The 15975-nt window shown below is 39.9% G+C and overlaps 1 protein-coding gene across 1 annotated transcript; it reads right to left on the bottom strand.

Annotated features, from left to right (window-relative positions):
* Positions 1-423: 423 nt before the first annotated feature.
* Positions 424-10276, bottom strand: ALDH1B1 (aldehyde dehydrogenase 1 family member B1). The gene is made up of 2 exons (XM_075825643.1): positions 10107-10276; positions 424-3741 (listed from the first exon to the last, which is right to left on the bottom strand). The coding sequence occupies exon 2, from the start codon at positions 3732-3734 to the stop codon at positions 2187-2189; it is 1548 nt and encodes a 515-aa protein (XP_075681758.1). The 5' UTR covers positions 3735-3741; positions 10107-10276; the 3' UTR covers positions 424-2186.
* Between the last annotated feature and the right edge of the window lie 5699 nt (positions 10277-15975).

Genomic DNA, 15975 nt, shown 5'->3' with positions numbered 1-15975 from the left:
TTTGCTTTTTGGATGTACCCAATATTCATGGAAATAAACAAATACACCAGTACAACAATCAGGTTTGATTATAATGCATCTTCAATAGTCAATACCTATGAACAGATATCGTGCATGCCGCCCTACAAGTATGTCCCTTTACTGAGCAGCCATTGTTATTGGTTATATTTTACATCCTGCCAGGGTGACCTAATATTTAGATATCTGAATATTGCCTCGATCAGAAAGCGGTCCAGAATATACATATCTCTAATGTTTTCAGACACAATAATTAGAATGTTCACAAGAGCAATTGGATATAAATAACGATTCCCCCCATTTGACCAATTCATTGACTAGCAGTGTGCACCCCCTGCACATTGACAACAATATGATCTGCAGGAATCTTTTCCAAATGCTTTTATTGTTTTATAAAACATTAACCTGGTTATTTCAGGAACGAAACAAAAGTCTTGCACACACATTGTAATATCAATGCACATCTAGAATATTTTTTTATTCCAAGCATACAAAATAGTTTTATTGTGTATTTTTTTTAGAAACCTAGATCATATATTTTAACATAACATTAATGCATTCCATATTTCGTAACTGTAATCATAAACATAAGAAAATTATTTTTATTATACAATGCTGTGATTTTTATAATGACAGGATAGACTCAAATAACAAAAAATAACTACATAAACTAGCAAAGCACGGCAAATAGAAAACCCTACTGTGTGAAGACATTGTCATAAGTATTAAATTACTGTTCATCTTCTATAAAGACTAGAGGTAATTTCTGATTGGCTGCTACGATCTGACTGTTACATATATGCTTTTGTAGGTGAATAGTGTTTATTGACCACGCTTTCTAGCACAATCCTATTTGTAACTATCTTCTTCCTGAGGACCACTACTGTTCTCCATTTTCTGATACAAAGCTCCAAATTCCCTATAGAGCTATAGATTTCAATGATAAAATTCTAGCTGCCTACAGCTGCCTCTTGGGGAGCTTATGATGATGCCCTATAAAGAATCGGAATGGAATTTTTACGTATTTAAATACAATAAAAAATAGTGGTATTTACGGGTGCATAGCCACTGCAAATAAGGCTAACAAAAAAAAAATTCACTAAATTCACTTGCTGGCTGTCACCAAACTCTACGCAGTACATTCCCACTTCAACTGGACAATAACCCTCTAGACACAGACCACCTGCTTCCAACTGTCAACACTTTATTGCTGTGATCTCTTTATTGCTGGGAGTTACCTGGGAATATATGCTATATTACTATTACAATTTTAACATATTACCTATATAAGGCCAGATTGTTCGGTCCGTGATAGAAGGTACGCACATCAGCCGCATTTTCCGGACCGAACACAGTGCAGGGAGCCGGGCTCCTAGCATCATAGTTATCTACAACGCTAGGTGTCACTGCCTCGCTGCAAGAAAACAGTCCCGTACTGTAATCATGTTTTCAGTAATCATGTAATCGTCTCCAGACTACTTTGTGTTGAATTGATCCTCTTTCATTCCTGCTTGAAATGTATAAATAAATATACAACTGGGCATTACTATTCCTCCTTTCAATATTGTGCGTCACGTCCCTGCTTACTCTGCCACTGTCCAATCACTGCTGACAGTGGAAGACTGTGTAAGAACACACCTTTTTGACAAGGGCAATAGTAACTCCCAGTTGTCAATTTATTCAGACATTTCCAGGAGAAATAACAGAGGAACGGCACAATGCAGTGTTCTTGAAAAAGGTGCTCCGGTCTTGTTATTTCATATAATTGCATATTACTATGTGTGGGAACATGCCACAATTTTTTATCAGATTTCTTATGGATCAGTGAGAAAAACCTCAGTTTGCTTCTGTGTAAAATCAGAGACACACAGAGGTACAGTATGGAACCATTGCAGGTTAAGGGCGCCATTTTAGAAATCTTTACAATACGAACACGTAATTTGGCAGTGTTCAAGAGGTCTAAGAGTCAACAGAAAGTGTTCGAGATTTTTTTAGTCCTTAAAAACTAGTGATGATAAATACTGATAATATTAGGAGTAGTAGGAGTAGCATTCCTACTCAAATCCAAGTTTTGACGTCTTATTTAGTCTGTTAAAAGACTATTTTGATGGATTTTAGGTTTTTGCATATTTTATATTTTCTCATATTCTTTGTAGGCTTATTGTTTGCTAAGAATTCTTTTGTGGGATTTTTATTCTCACACATTTTACTTCTGTATAAGCTTTAAGTCCATCCTCTCCAAGCTCCCTTCCATTTCCTGACTCTTTATAGCCACCAAATGGTGTCTGACAACCCACAATATTATATGTATTTACCCATACTGAACCAACTTGTAATGCTTGAGTGAACTGCATTGCCTTGTCTAAGTCTCTAGTAAATATTCCTGCCGCCAATCCATATTTTGAATTATTTGCTCTTTCAATAACTTCTTCTATTTTTCGAAATTTAAATACCGACTGTACAGGGCCAAATATTTCTTCCTTTGCAATTCTCATGTTATCCTGGACATCAGCAAAAACAGTTGGCTTGATAAAAAAGCCTTCATCACCATAGCGCTCTCCCCCACACATTAGTTTAGCTCCTTCCTTTTTACCACTTTGAATATGATCCAAAATGTTGTTAAAATGTTTTTGATCTATTTGTGGTCCATGTTCTGTCTCTAAATGAAAGGGATCTCCAACTCTTCTTGCTTTTGCTTTCTCAACAGTCCTTTCTAAAAATTCATTGTAAATAGATTCGGCAACGTAAGTTCTGGAACCTGCAGAGCAGCACTGACCCATATTAAAAAACAAAGCTTCATGACATTGTTTTACTGCTTGGTCCAGGTCTGCATCTTCCAGGACAATACATGGACTTTTCCCACCAAGTTCCAGTGTTACTCTTTTAAGATTTGATTCACCAGATGCTTGTTGAATTAAACGCCCAACTCTGGTGGAGCCCGTGAAAGCAACTTTATCAACGTCCATGTGTCTTGTTATTGCTGCTCCTGCAGTAGGACCATAGCCAGTTAAAATGTTGACTACACCTGGAGGAAATCCAGCTTCCTTTATTAAAGATGCTATGTATAAAGCAGAGAGTGGCGTCTGCTCTGCAACTTTCATGACAACTGTGTTCCCAGTAGCTAGTGCTGGTGCAAGTTTCCAGCTCTGCATTACCAATGGAAAATTCCATGGAATGATTTGACCACAAACACCAACTGGTTCATGCCTGGTATAGCAAAAGTAATTTCCATCCATAGGGATAGTCTTTCCATGCCATTTGTCTGCAAACCCTGCAAAATATCTATAAACCTTGATTGTTTCTCCAACATCCATATTATAAGATGTTGAAAAGGGTTTACCATTATCCAGCGTTTCTAAGGAGGCTAAGTAGACTCTATCTCTTTCTATAAGATCTGCCAAACGACTCAGAAGCTGGCCTCTCTGTGACGCATCCATGCAACGCCAGGGGGACCCCAGTTTAAATGCCCGCTTTGCTGTTTCAACTGCAAGATCCACATCAGCCTTGTCTGCCTCTGCTACCTGAGTAATGATTGTTCCGGTAGATGGGTCCACGGTTGGAAATGTCTTCCCACTGACTGCATTATGCCATTCATTGTTTATGAACAGTTTTGTGTAATACACTTTCTCCAAAGGTTTCTCTACTTTTGTTACAGTACTATAAGATAGAAGATTACGTAAAGCTGAAGCATGGCAGTGGGCCTGGAAACGGAGCATGGCTTCACTAGAAAATAAATACATTATTGAATACATATTCAAAAAGAAAATACATTTTAGCAAGATTCATAACTAGTGACAAAGCTGAATGTAAACATTCTTAAATAATTCTGTCCACTGCAATATGTGCTACATTATATGCCTTTATGAGAAGTATTTTGTTGTATCTGCAGGGGGCACCACTTCTTTCCATAATGCAAATTCATAATTTTTTCCTATATGCACTATGGGTATCGACAAAGGGGTTTGCCCAATTTAGCAATTGATAAAAAAAAGGCACTAGAACCAATTGGATCCCCTCCAATCACTAGAACAAAGCACATTAAGGACCCTTCAGATTTTTACCAGACACAGCGATGCTCTGTCCAGACACTAGGGGAAATTTATCAACCTTTCTGGGACAGTTTTCTGTCACAAAAGGCCCAAAAGACGGCTTTTAATTATTATTTTTTTATGCTGCCCACTTTTAGAAAAAGAGCGCGGCTTACCAAAAGGGGGCAGGATTACCAAATTTATTTGAAAATCAGAGAGCGCTCTCTGCAGAACCACCAGTCTGTGTGTGTTCTCGCGGGAGGGAACACAGAGCAAGCCGCCCTGACACTGTCCGTAGCTGATCGGACAGTGTCAGAGCGAAGAGATCACACCCCCTTGCCATTTAGTTAGATAGAAACGCCCCATTGACAGTTCAGGGACTTATTTACATATCGGGCGCCAAATATAACGGCACCGATATGTAAGTAATGGAGGAAGTTAGAAAAATTATTTCAAGTGAGACAGTGTTTGTGAAGCCCTGCCTATTACACGCTGCACTCAGCTGCACATGTATGGGCATGCGAAAGGCTCTCTTTAATAAATATGTTGCATCTTACTCCAGTGGAGCAGAAAGCTAAGACTGGCGTATTAAACACCAGTCTTAGGCCTCATGCACACGACCGTATTTTTTCCCACCCGTAAATACTGGCGTAAATACGGGTCCGGTGTCACACGTATTCCACCCGTTTTGCACCAGTATTTACGAACCCGTGCCCGTAAATATGGGTCCGGTGTCACACGTATTCCACCCGTATTTACGAGCACGTTTTTGGCGGCAAAATAGCACTGCACTAATCGGCAGCCCCTTCTCTCTATCAGTGCAGGATAGAGAGAAGGGACAGCCTTTTCTGTAATAAAAGTTAAAGAAATTCATACTTACCCGGCCGTTGTCTTGGTGACGCGTCCCTCTCTTCACATCCAGCCCGACATCCCTGGATGACGCGGCAGTCCATGTGACCGCTGCAGCCTGTGATTGACCTGTGATTGGCTGCAGCGGTCACATGGCCTGAAACGTCATCCAGGACGTCGGGCCGGATGTCGAGAGGGACGCGTCACCAAGGCAACGGGCGGGAGAGCGGACTGGAGGAAGCAGGAAGTTGTCGGTAAGTATGAAAGTCTTTTATTTTTATTTTTTACAGGTTTATACTGATCGGTAGTCACTGTCCAGGGTGCTGAAAGAGTTACTGCCGATCAGTTAACTCTTTCAGCTCCCTGGACAGTGACTATTTACTGACGTCGCTTAGCAACGCTGCCGTAATGACGGGTGCACACATGTAGCCACCCGTCATTACGAGAGCTCCATAGACTTCTATGGACTGTCCGTGCCGTTATTACGGCCTGAAATAGGACATGTTCTATCTTTTTCAACGGCACGGGCACCTTCCCGTGAGAAAACGGGAAGGCACCCATCGCCAATAGAAGTCTATGAGCCCGTTATTACGGGTCGTAATTACGACCCGTAATAACGGGAGTTTTTACGGTCGTGTGCATGAGGCCTTAGTAAATCTGCCCCACATGTATAAGGCTGTGCTGAGGTTCTCTGTCTGTAAAGCTTCTGGTTGGGAGTGTGGCTATGCAGATAAAATGCTGAAGGGGCTTTGGTCCCTTCATTCTTGTGATTGGAGGGGATCCAGCAGTAATATGGTAACATTTCCTAAATTGAAAAACCCTTTTAGGGCTTGTCCACACGTAACAGGATATTCCGTTAAAACTAGCAGAGATTCCGCTGCGGAAAAACCGCACCATTTTCTGCGCTTTTTACGGAAGAAAATGGTGCGGATTATGCTGCGTTTTTCACAATGATGGTAGATGGTGATATCTCCTAATGAAAAACGCTGCAATTCAGTTCACTTTCCACAGCAGGAATCGACAAGCTACGGTACGAAAATTTTACGCAGTGAGTGGATGAGATTAGTTAAATCTCACCCATTTTGCTGCTACTGTATTTTGCTGCGTATTTTCCATCCGCAACTTCGCACGGAAAATACGCAGCGAGCGCTACGTGTGGACAAGCCCTAAAACTGGCATTAAAAACCCCCACAAATCATTAGACTAATGTGTCGACTATGTATCTGCATGTAGGTATTCGATTGCCTAATTCAAAATGCTCAGATATCATGGAAACGCATAGGGACAAAACACTGTTCTAGGTCGCTCTTGTCAGCTCGATTACATGAGCTATTCATTCAGGGTGAAGGGTACAGTCCTGGCCAAATGTCTTGAGACTGACACAATTTTTGGTTTTCACAAAGTTTGTTGTTTCTATAGTATACTGAAGTACAATTATAAGCATTTCAAGTTTTTAAACTTTCATTGACAAATACATCAAGTTTATGCAAAGACTTAATATTTACGGTGTTAACCCTACTTTTTCAAGACTTCTGCAATTTGCCCTGGCATGCTGGATATCACCTCCCTGGCCAAATCCTGACTGATGTCAGCTCAGTCTTGCCTAATCAGTGCTTGGAGTTTATCACAATATCTATGTTTTTGTTTGTCCATCCACTTTTTGAGGATTGACCACAGGTTCTCAATGGGATTGAGATCTGGAGAGTTTCCTGGCCATGAACCCAAAATTTGCAATGTTTTGTTCACCTAGCCACTTAACACTTTGCTTGTGACATGGTGCTCCATCATGCTGGAAAAATCATTGTTCATCACCAAATTGCTCCTGGATCATTGGGAGAAGTTGCTCTTGGAGGATGTTTACATTGAAGCAAATAAGTATTTAATCCCTTGCTGATTTTGTAAGTTTGCCCACTGTCAAAGACATGAACAGTCTAGAATTTTTAGGCTAGGTTAATTTTACCAGTGAGAGATAGATTATATAAATAAAAAAACAGAAAATCACATAGTCAAAATTATATATATTTATTTGCATTGTGCACAGAGAAATAAGTATTTGATCCCCTACCAACCATTAAGAGTTCAGCCTCCTCCAGACCAGTTACACGCTCCAAATCAACTTGGTGCCTGCATTAAAGACAGCTGTCTTAAATGGTCACCTGTATAAAAGACTCCTGTCAACAGAATCAATTAATCAGTCTGACTCTAACCTCTACAACATGGGCAAGACCAAAGAGCTTTCTAAGGATGTCAGGGACAAGATCATAGACCTGCACAAGGCTGGAATGGGCTACAAAACCATAAGTAAGACGCTGGGTGAGAAGGAGACAACTGTTGGTGCAATAGTAAGAAAATGGAAGACATACAAAATGACTGTCAATCGACATCGATCTGGCGCTCCATGCAAAATCTCACCTCGTGGGGTATCCTTGATCCTGAGGAAGGTGAGAGCTCAGCCAAAAAACTAGACGGGGAGAACTTGTTAATGATCTCAAGGCAGCTGGGACCACAGTCACCAAGAAAACCATTGGTAACACATTACGTCGTAATGGATTAAAATCCTGCAGTGCCCGCAAGGTCCCCCTGCTCAAGTAGGCACATGTACAGGCCCATCTGAAGTTTGCAAATGAACATCTGGATGATTCTGAGAGTGATTGGGAGAAGGTGCTGTGGTCAGATTAGACTAAAATTGAGCTCTTTGGCATTAACTCAACTCGCCGTGTTTGGAGGAAGAGAAATTCTGCCTATGACCCAAAGAACACCGTCCCCACTGTCAAGCATGGAGGTTGAAACATTATGTTTTGGGGGTGTTTCTCTGCTAAGGGCACAGGACTACTTCACCGCATCAATGGGAAAATGGATGGAGCCATGTACCGTCAAATCCTGAGTGACAACCTCCTTCCCTCCACCAGGACATTAAAAATGGCTCGTGGCTGGGTCTTCCAGCACGACAATGACCCGAAACATACAGCCAAGGCAACAAAGGAGTGGCTCAAAAAGAAGCACATTAAGGTCATGGAGTGGCCTAGCCAGTCTCCAGACCTTAAACCCCTCGAAAACTTATGGAGGGAGCTGAAGATCCGAGTTGCCAAGCGACAGCCTCGAAATCGTAATGATTTACAGATGATCTGCAAAAAGGAGTGGGCCAAAATTCCATCTAACATGTGTGCAAACCTCATCATCAACTACAAAAAACGTTTGACTGCTGTGCTTGCCAACAAGGGTTTTGCCACCAAGTATTAAGTCTTGTTTGCCAAAGGGATCAAATACTTATTTCTCTGTGCACAATGCAAATAAATATATATAATTTTGACTATGTGATTTTCTGTTTGTTTTTTTATATAATCTATCTCTCACTGGTAAAATTAACCTAGCCTAAAAATTCTAGACTGTTCATGTCTTTGACAGTGGGCAAACTTACAAAATCAGCAAGGGATCAAATACTTATTTCCTTCACTGTAGATACAATTCTTTATTCATGGAAGTGTTCTTAGGGAAAATTGTGTGTGAGCCCACTCCCTTGCATGAAAAGCAGCACCACATATGAATGGTCTCCGGATGCTTTGCTGTTGGCATGACACAGGACTCATGGTAGCGCTCACCTTTTCTTCTCCAGACAATCATTCTTCCAGATGTCCCAACCAGTCTGAAGAGAGCTTTATCAGAGAAAATAACTTTACCGCAGTCCAATCCCTGTACTTCCTGCAGAATGTCCATCTGTCCTTGATGGGTTTTCTTGGAGAGAAGTGGCTTCTTTGCTGCCCTTCTTGACACCAGACCAGCCCCCAAAAGGCTTTGCTCCACTGTGCGTGCAGATGCACTGACACCTTGCTGCTGCCATTCCTGAGTAAGCTCTGCACTGGTGTTGAACCGATCCCATAGCTGAATCCTCTTTAGTATCCTGGCACTTACTGGACTTTCTTGGGTGCCCTGAAGCCTTCATCACAGCAATTGGACCTCCATCCTTGAAGTTCTTGATGATTCGATAAATGTTTGATTTAGGGGCAATCTTACAAGCAGCAATGTCTGGCCTTTAAAGCGCTTTTGATGCAGAGCAATGATGACTGAATGTGGTTCCTTGGAGATAACCATGGTTAACAGAAGAAGACAATGATTTCAAGCATCATCCCCCTTTTAAAGCTACCAGTCTGCTCTTATAATTCAATCAGCATGACCGAGTGCTATCGGCTGCCACGTCCTCGTTCACACTTTCTCCTGAGCTAACGAGAAGATCACTCAAATTACGTTAGCAGGTCATTTTGTGGAAGGGCAGAAATGCAGTGAAAATTGGATTTTTGTGATTCTGTTAATTTTCATGGTAAGGAATGACCTTACAATTATTTGCAATTCATCTGATCACTCTTCATAAAAATTGCCACTATAAAAACTGAAGCAGCAAACTTTGTGAAAACCAAAACTTGTGTCAGTCTCAAAACTTTTGGCCAGGACTGTAGATACAAGGATAAAAGCTCTCATGCTATAAGAAACACTTTTCTGCCATTAGGTGGTGCACTAAGGTCAAACCACTGCAGAAGATCATTCAACATCAACTCATTGTGCTGCAGTATACTGGAAATTCATTGGTTCTTCTGAATAACAAGGACTAAGAGATTCACCTGTATGGCACTGACCCTCCCTATATGGCACAGACTTTCCAGACTTTTTACAGACAAATTGGAAAACCAAAAATGAATGATAAAGATGGTAATTGACATACGTCTATAGGCCAGATACTGATATGAACACATTAGCAGCATGTACTGTGAACTGTAAAATAATGATATTACATCATATTAAACTGGACAAGATCCTCCAGGTTCTAAAAAAAATGTGAGGTGACCACCTTGTGGCCTGTATAAAATGTTGAACTGTTTTATAGAAGCCTTGCTGTAGATATGAATTCACAAGTCTATTATTCCAAGCAGTTTTCAATGCCACGCTCGGAGGGGAGTCTATTTTTATGTGATTCCTAATAATTGTGCTGTCCATGGTGTGCTGACTGCAGCTGTGATAAAAATGGTGACTTGACACGCTGAACAAGATATAACTCACTGCTTCATCAAACATTACTGCTGCTCGAGTACATAATAGCAACGCACATAAGACAAGTGACAAAATGGAAATGTATTGTCAGGTTTCTATGTGTTTCTGCATCTTCTGAAATATGAGAAATACCAATAGAAAGGTCCTGTAGTAATACAAAGAAATACTCACCATGCAAACGTCTAGTCATAGATGAATGCTTTCAATCAATCCTTGTATCTCTAGTCTCATCTCGCTGGTTGTCCTAGTAAACAATATATACGAGGGAGGAGATCTTATTCATTGTCCCCCTCCTCCTTTTGGGGATAAGCCAGTAGGAAACAGACGCGACTGGAATCAGCTTTTGCAGCACAGATCAACGTGTGTAGGAGCGAGGAAATACTACACAATTCTTTACATAATGAAATTATGAAAAGATTTAATGTCTACAATGTGTGCGTACAAAAGACAGTACTCACAAGTGGAAAACAGAGCGATAGGTCAATTACTAAAAGGCTTCCACAAGATAAACCGATCTACCATACCTCAGATATTTTCAATAATTCATAAATAACGTAATCTCAGAGCCAATATCTCTAAAACACTAAATAAATATAATAGCTAATATTAGGAGAAATAAAAACTATAAGAAATAACACATATGACAAAAGATACTATGCACTTATTCAATTATTGTTCAGTTTATGACATTCCCACAAGCGAGTACTTTAATACAAAAACGGACATTACATACACATCCAATCACTTTGTATGAATTAAGCAGGTAGTCCATAACGCAGCATTAAAAATCTTGCTCATAGCTCCCAGTGGAACTCTAAGTTTCCTCCCGTTGCTCCAAAATGTTCGTTTTGACGTTCTCACTATAGACGCATCGTCTCCTCACTTCTGCAGCGGCCAATGCCTGTAAGATCCAAGTCTCCTCACAATTCGTTGCTGAAATCTCGTCTTTGCACTTGATATACACTACACTAATCACGGAAGAAGACAGCGTACACTGCATAGAGCCAAGTATAAAGGGATATCCTCCACTTTCATTCTTTTTATTTTAGCTATTATATTTATTTAATGTTTTAGAGAGATTGGCTCTGAGATTAAGGTACTCATGAATGTGTGCATGCAGCTTTTACTCTTTTTCTCATCTTTTGATGCAAATTCCTTCAGAAGGAAGAAATTGTGCTTCATGACGTGCTATTCTAGTCTTCATAATGACAGACCCCAATTGTAAGTCAATGGGGTCCATCAGGCGCCGTTGACATCCATTGTATGACAGATCCGGCAGAGTGTGGTGGCTTGATTGGTGGTGGTTCCAGCTCACAAATGCCCACTAAAAAATGTTCAAATATCTCTATGACATATATAAAACAAGATTAGGTTCAAAAAACCATACCTAATAGAGAACCCAACAATGAATGCAATATCAATATGGCACGATGCCAATTCTGAATGAAATATATGCAAAAAAAAAAGAAAGATTATATCAGAATATAACAAGGCACTCTTTGGTCATTGAAAAATTATGAAAATTTATTTTATTCTTTAAACTCCAAATATTTTGAAAAAATAAATATATTCACACAAATTTAAAACATTTTTTTCTCCTGGCCAGGAAAAGGTTACATATGGATACAGATACGTCCCATACACAGATTGTATAGCTAATTAATATAACATTCATGTACACCTTGTTTCCTCCAAAAAATTGGGGTCAATAGCATAGACCGAAAAAAAACGCTAGGTTACATTCACACCTGCGGTTTTTCTCTATGTACATTTCTCTATGTATTCCTCGAAAGATGGCAACAGTTCCTATTAAAGAGATTTAATAATAGGATAAGGAAGACTTTCCTATATATGATCGTTCCTTTATAGGGATAAGGCCATCCTGTAATAATGAGGTTATATTTTCAATGTGTGTAACTCTCGTTCCTCCCTTTCAAAAACAGATCTTTCCTAGGGAATCAAGGGTAACCAGCAGTCTGTTCTTAGACCATTACGGTCAATATATATTCCTCCTGATCCCTAACGTTATCGTTATCTCAAAGAGCGTAGTTCCTTATGATTTTATACGGTACATCTTACTTCCATTGTCCACATGGTTTTTACCTTTAGTCATCCAGGGAAACACGTGGAAAAGCAGCAGGCACAGCTTAGGCTCCAATGGCTCTCACCAGGTGATTTTCAGCCCATGTGCTCGTATATTCTTTCCAGCCTTTGAGATTGCATTTTCAAAAAGGGTTTTTGTTTCTCCGATGTACAAGGTTACTCCACCATAAGCGTCAAGAGGTATTTGATCCAAGAGAAAGAGGGGCCCACACTTTCAAGAGGGTAAGTTTCCGAACCACATCGTAACCTTTTTCATGTGATGTTCCCAGCACGGTCAGGGATTCACAAGGCAGAGTCTCGACGTCACTACCTGCCTCGCTTGATTAGGTCAGCTGACGCGTTTCATCCCTTGTCGGGATTTCCTCAGAGCTGTCTTCGCAAGTTCAGCCAAATTCATTGTATTTATAGTATCCAACATGCATTTATTGGTTCTACAATTAAGAATAAAGTATTCCACACAAAAATCTATGCTATTGCAAGATTACCAACATGTTCCTTCCAAGATATAATAACTATAATTTCATTTCTACATCCAAATGAATATTTAAGAAAGAAATGACAATTAAATCATTCAATATAAATCCACATTCACAAGGTATTATTAATCTCTGTGTATTTATTGGATAGTCAGTGGTGTGCCTTCACACGCAAATAGATATGTGCATCTCAGGCATGAAAGGAATTTATTTCATGCCTCTATATGATTTTGTAATATTGCACTAATTGTACATTTTATATTGCGTATTTTTACAAAGAAACATATATGGGAAGAGCTAATAAGTATTACATACCAAACATCAAAATATTCATGCCAATTTTTTACAATTCCTCTATAGAATAGTTCTGCCACATGAGTAAATTATCAATTTTATGGCAGAAATATATGTGGACAGTGGCGGATTAAGAAGACCATGGGCCCTGGGCTGTTACCCAAACTTGGGCCCCCTTTCTCCACCACCACCCTGCCGCGCCGTAACTATTGCTAACACTACCTAAACACTAGTACACAAAGTAGGCACATTATGCACAAAGTACACACAGTACACAAAGTATGCACATTATGCACAAAGTACGCACATTATGCACAAAGTACGCACATTATGCACAAAGTACGCACATTATGCACATTATGCACAAAGTACGCACAGTACACAAAGTACCACATTATGCACAAAGTACGCACATTATGCACAAAGTACACAAAGTAGGCACATTATGCACAAAGTACGCACAGTACACAAAGTACCACATTATGCACAAAGTACGCACATTATGCACAAAGTAAGGACATTATGCACAAAGTACGCACATTATGCACAAAGTAGGCACATTATGCACAAAGTACGCACATTATGCACAAAGTACGCACATTATGCACAAAGTAGGCACATTATGCACAAAGTATGCACAGTACACAAAGTACCACATTATGCACAAAGTACGCACATTATGCACAAAGTACGCACATTATGCACAAAGTACGCACAAAGTACGCACATTATGCACAAAGTACGCACAGTACACACATTATGCACAAAGTACGCACAGTACAAAGTAGGCACATTATGCACAAAGTACGCACAGTACACAAAGTACCACATTATGCACAAAGTAGGCACATTATGCACAAAGTACGCACATTATGCACAAAGTACACACAAAGTACGCACATTATGCACAAAGTACGCACAGTACAAAGTACGCACATTATGCACAAAGTACGCACAGTACACAAAGTACACACATTATGCACAAAGTACACAAAGTAGGCACATTATACACAAAGTATGCATAGTACACAAAGTACACACGAGTATGCACATTATACACTAAGTAGGCACATTATACACGAGTATGCACATTATACACAAAGTACACCTTGTAAACACATGAATATGGACATTAAACATACATGAATATGGACATTAAACATACATGAATATGGACATTAAACACACATGAATATGGATATTAAACATACATGAATATGGACATTAAACATACATTAATATGGACATTAAACATACATGAATATGGACATTAAACACACATGAATATGGATATTAAACATACATGAATATGGATATTAAACATACATGAATATGGATATTAAACATACATGAATATGGATATTAAACATACATGAATATGGACATTAAACATACATTAATATGGACATTAAACACACATGAATATGGATATTAAACATACATTAATATGGACATTAAACATACATGAATATGGATATTAAACATACATGAATATGGACATTAAACATACATTAATATGGACATTAAACACACATGAATATGGATATTAAACACACATGCACTTACCTTTTATGTCTTCACTGCAGCTCTTCTCCTGCTCACAGCACAGAGCCCGCCGACAGTCTCCCCTCCCCCATGTCCCGACAGCTAGCAGCAGAGGAGAGATGTTTAGAGCAGGGAAGGGGGGCTGGAGGGGGAGCTTCTAAAGCAGCACAGACCACGGCTGCTAAGTAGAAGCAAAGCTCCCCTCGCCTGACAGGTGCGGTCCTGGCACCGGGGCTCCCTCCGGTGCTAGCGACGCCACTGGGCATGAGGGGGTTCGGGCGGTCATAGGCTCCCTGGGAGCCTTGGGCCCCCTGGCAGTCTTGGGCCCCGGGCGACCGCCCGAAACGCCCTAATGATAATCCGCCACTGTATGTGGATGGAATTTATTTAGCATTCCAGGGAAGGCAGGGAGGGGGCTCATATACCTAAGGAGGCAATAGAACCCGGGTCCCCACCAACCCTGGAAAGCATAATATATAATTCCCCACATATCCAAACTTCTCCAAAAATTCAGGAGACAGAGTATTAATCGACTTTCACAAGGTATTTTAATCCCTATATAAATAATGGATAATCAATGGTGTGCCTTCATACGCAAATGTATATGTGAGTCTCGGGTATAAAGGGAAGTTATTTCCTACCTCAATATAGTATTCTAACGTTGCACCGATTGCACACTTTATATTACATGTTTTTACCAAGAGACATATATGAGAAGAGCCAATAAGTATCTCATATTAAATATCAAAATATTCATGTCAGTTTTTTCAATTCATCCACGAATATAATTCTGCCACATGAGTAATTCTCAATTTTATGGCAGAAACATATGTGGATGGAATTCATTTAGTGTCCCAGGGAGGGCAGGGAAGGGGATCCTATGCCTAAGGAAGCAATAGAACCGGGGTCCCCACCAACCCTGGGAAACATGATGTATAATTCCCCACATATTCAAATTATTTATTTTTTAAAAAAATATCAGGGAACAGGATAGATAATCCATGGTATGTCTCAATAGATACTTAAGGAAAATAATATCAACTAGAAGTATTGAGATCTTTTCTCCCTCAATATTCCATATGCAATATACAGGGACTTATTTACATGAGAGGAACAAATAAAAAATCATTTACCTAACCAATTGTATGTTCTATATTTGGAAACACAGTCCACCAGTCAATTTTACCCTTTTGGTCTCAAATTAATTATTCCAAGAGATTTCTGCATTCTTATGCTACGATTGGAATTACCGGGTTTAAAACCAATTCATCATATATTCCGTAAGTTCAAGATCATCTAAATGTCCTGATCATGTGATGGGATATGGCATAAATAGAATATGGGGGGGCCCAGGTGGAGACTACTGAAGACGCTGGTAATCAGCCATCCCAGAGGAAGTCCACCTGCTCCCTCCCCGATGGGAAATCAAAGGAACATATTAAATATTATTTCATTGTTTAATCCTCTAGGATTTAGGGTACCCAATGTATAAATCCACATAGTCTCCTTCTGTAGAAGTATACGATTGCGATCACCTCCTCTTCTATCCCCGAACAGTTGGTAGATCCCCATGAATTTCAGACCCGCAGGTGATTGCTCGTGATGCGTTTTAAAAGACATAG

This window comes from Rhinoderma darwinii, chromosome 1, assembly GCF_050947455.1.
Source record: "Rhinoderma darwinii isolate aRhiDar2 chromosome 1, aRhiDar2.hap1, whole genome shotgun sequence".
In the NCBI taxonomy this organism is placed as follows: domain Eukaryota; kingdom Metazoa; phylum Chordata; class Amphibia; order Anura; family Rhinodermatidae; genus Rhinoderma; species Rhinoderma darwinii.
Note: the sequence above shows the minus strand (reverse complement) of the source record. Positions and strands in the feature narration are given on the sequence as shown.

What these genes read in the sequence shown, in the direction of transcription:
- ALDH1B1 (XM_075825643.1), bottom strand. Translation starts at nt 3,734, where the DNA reads ATGCTCCGTTTCCAGGCCCACTGCCATGCTTCAGCTTTACGTAATCTT.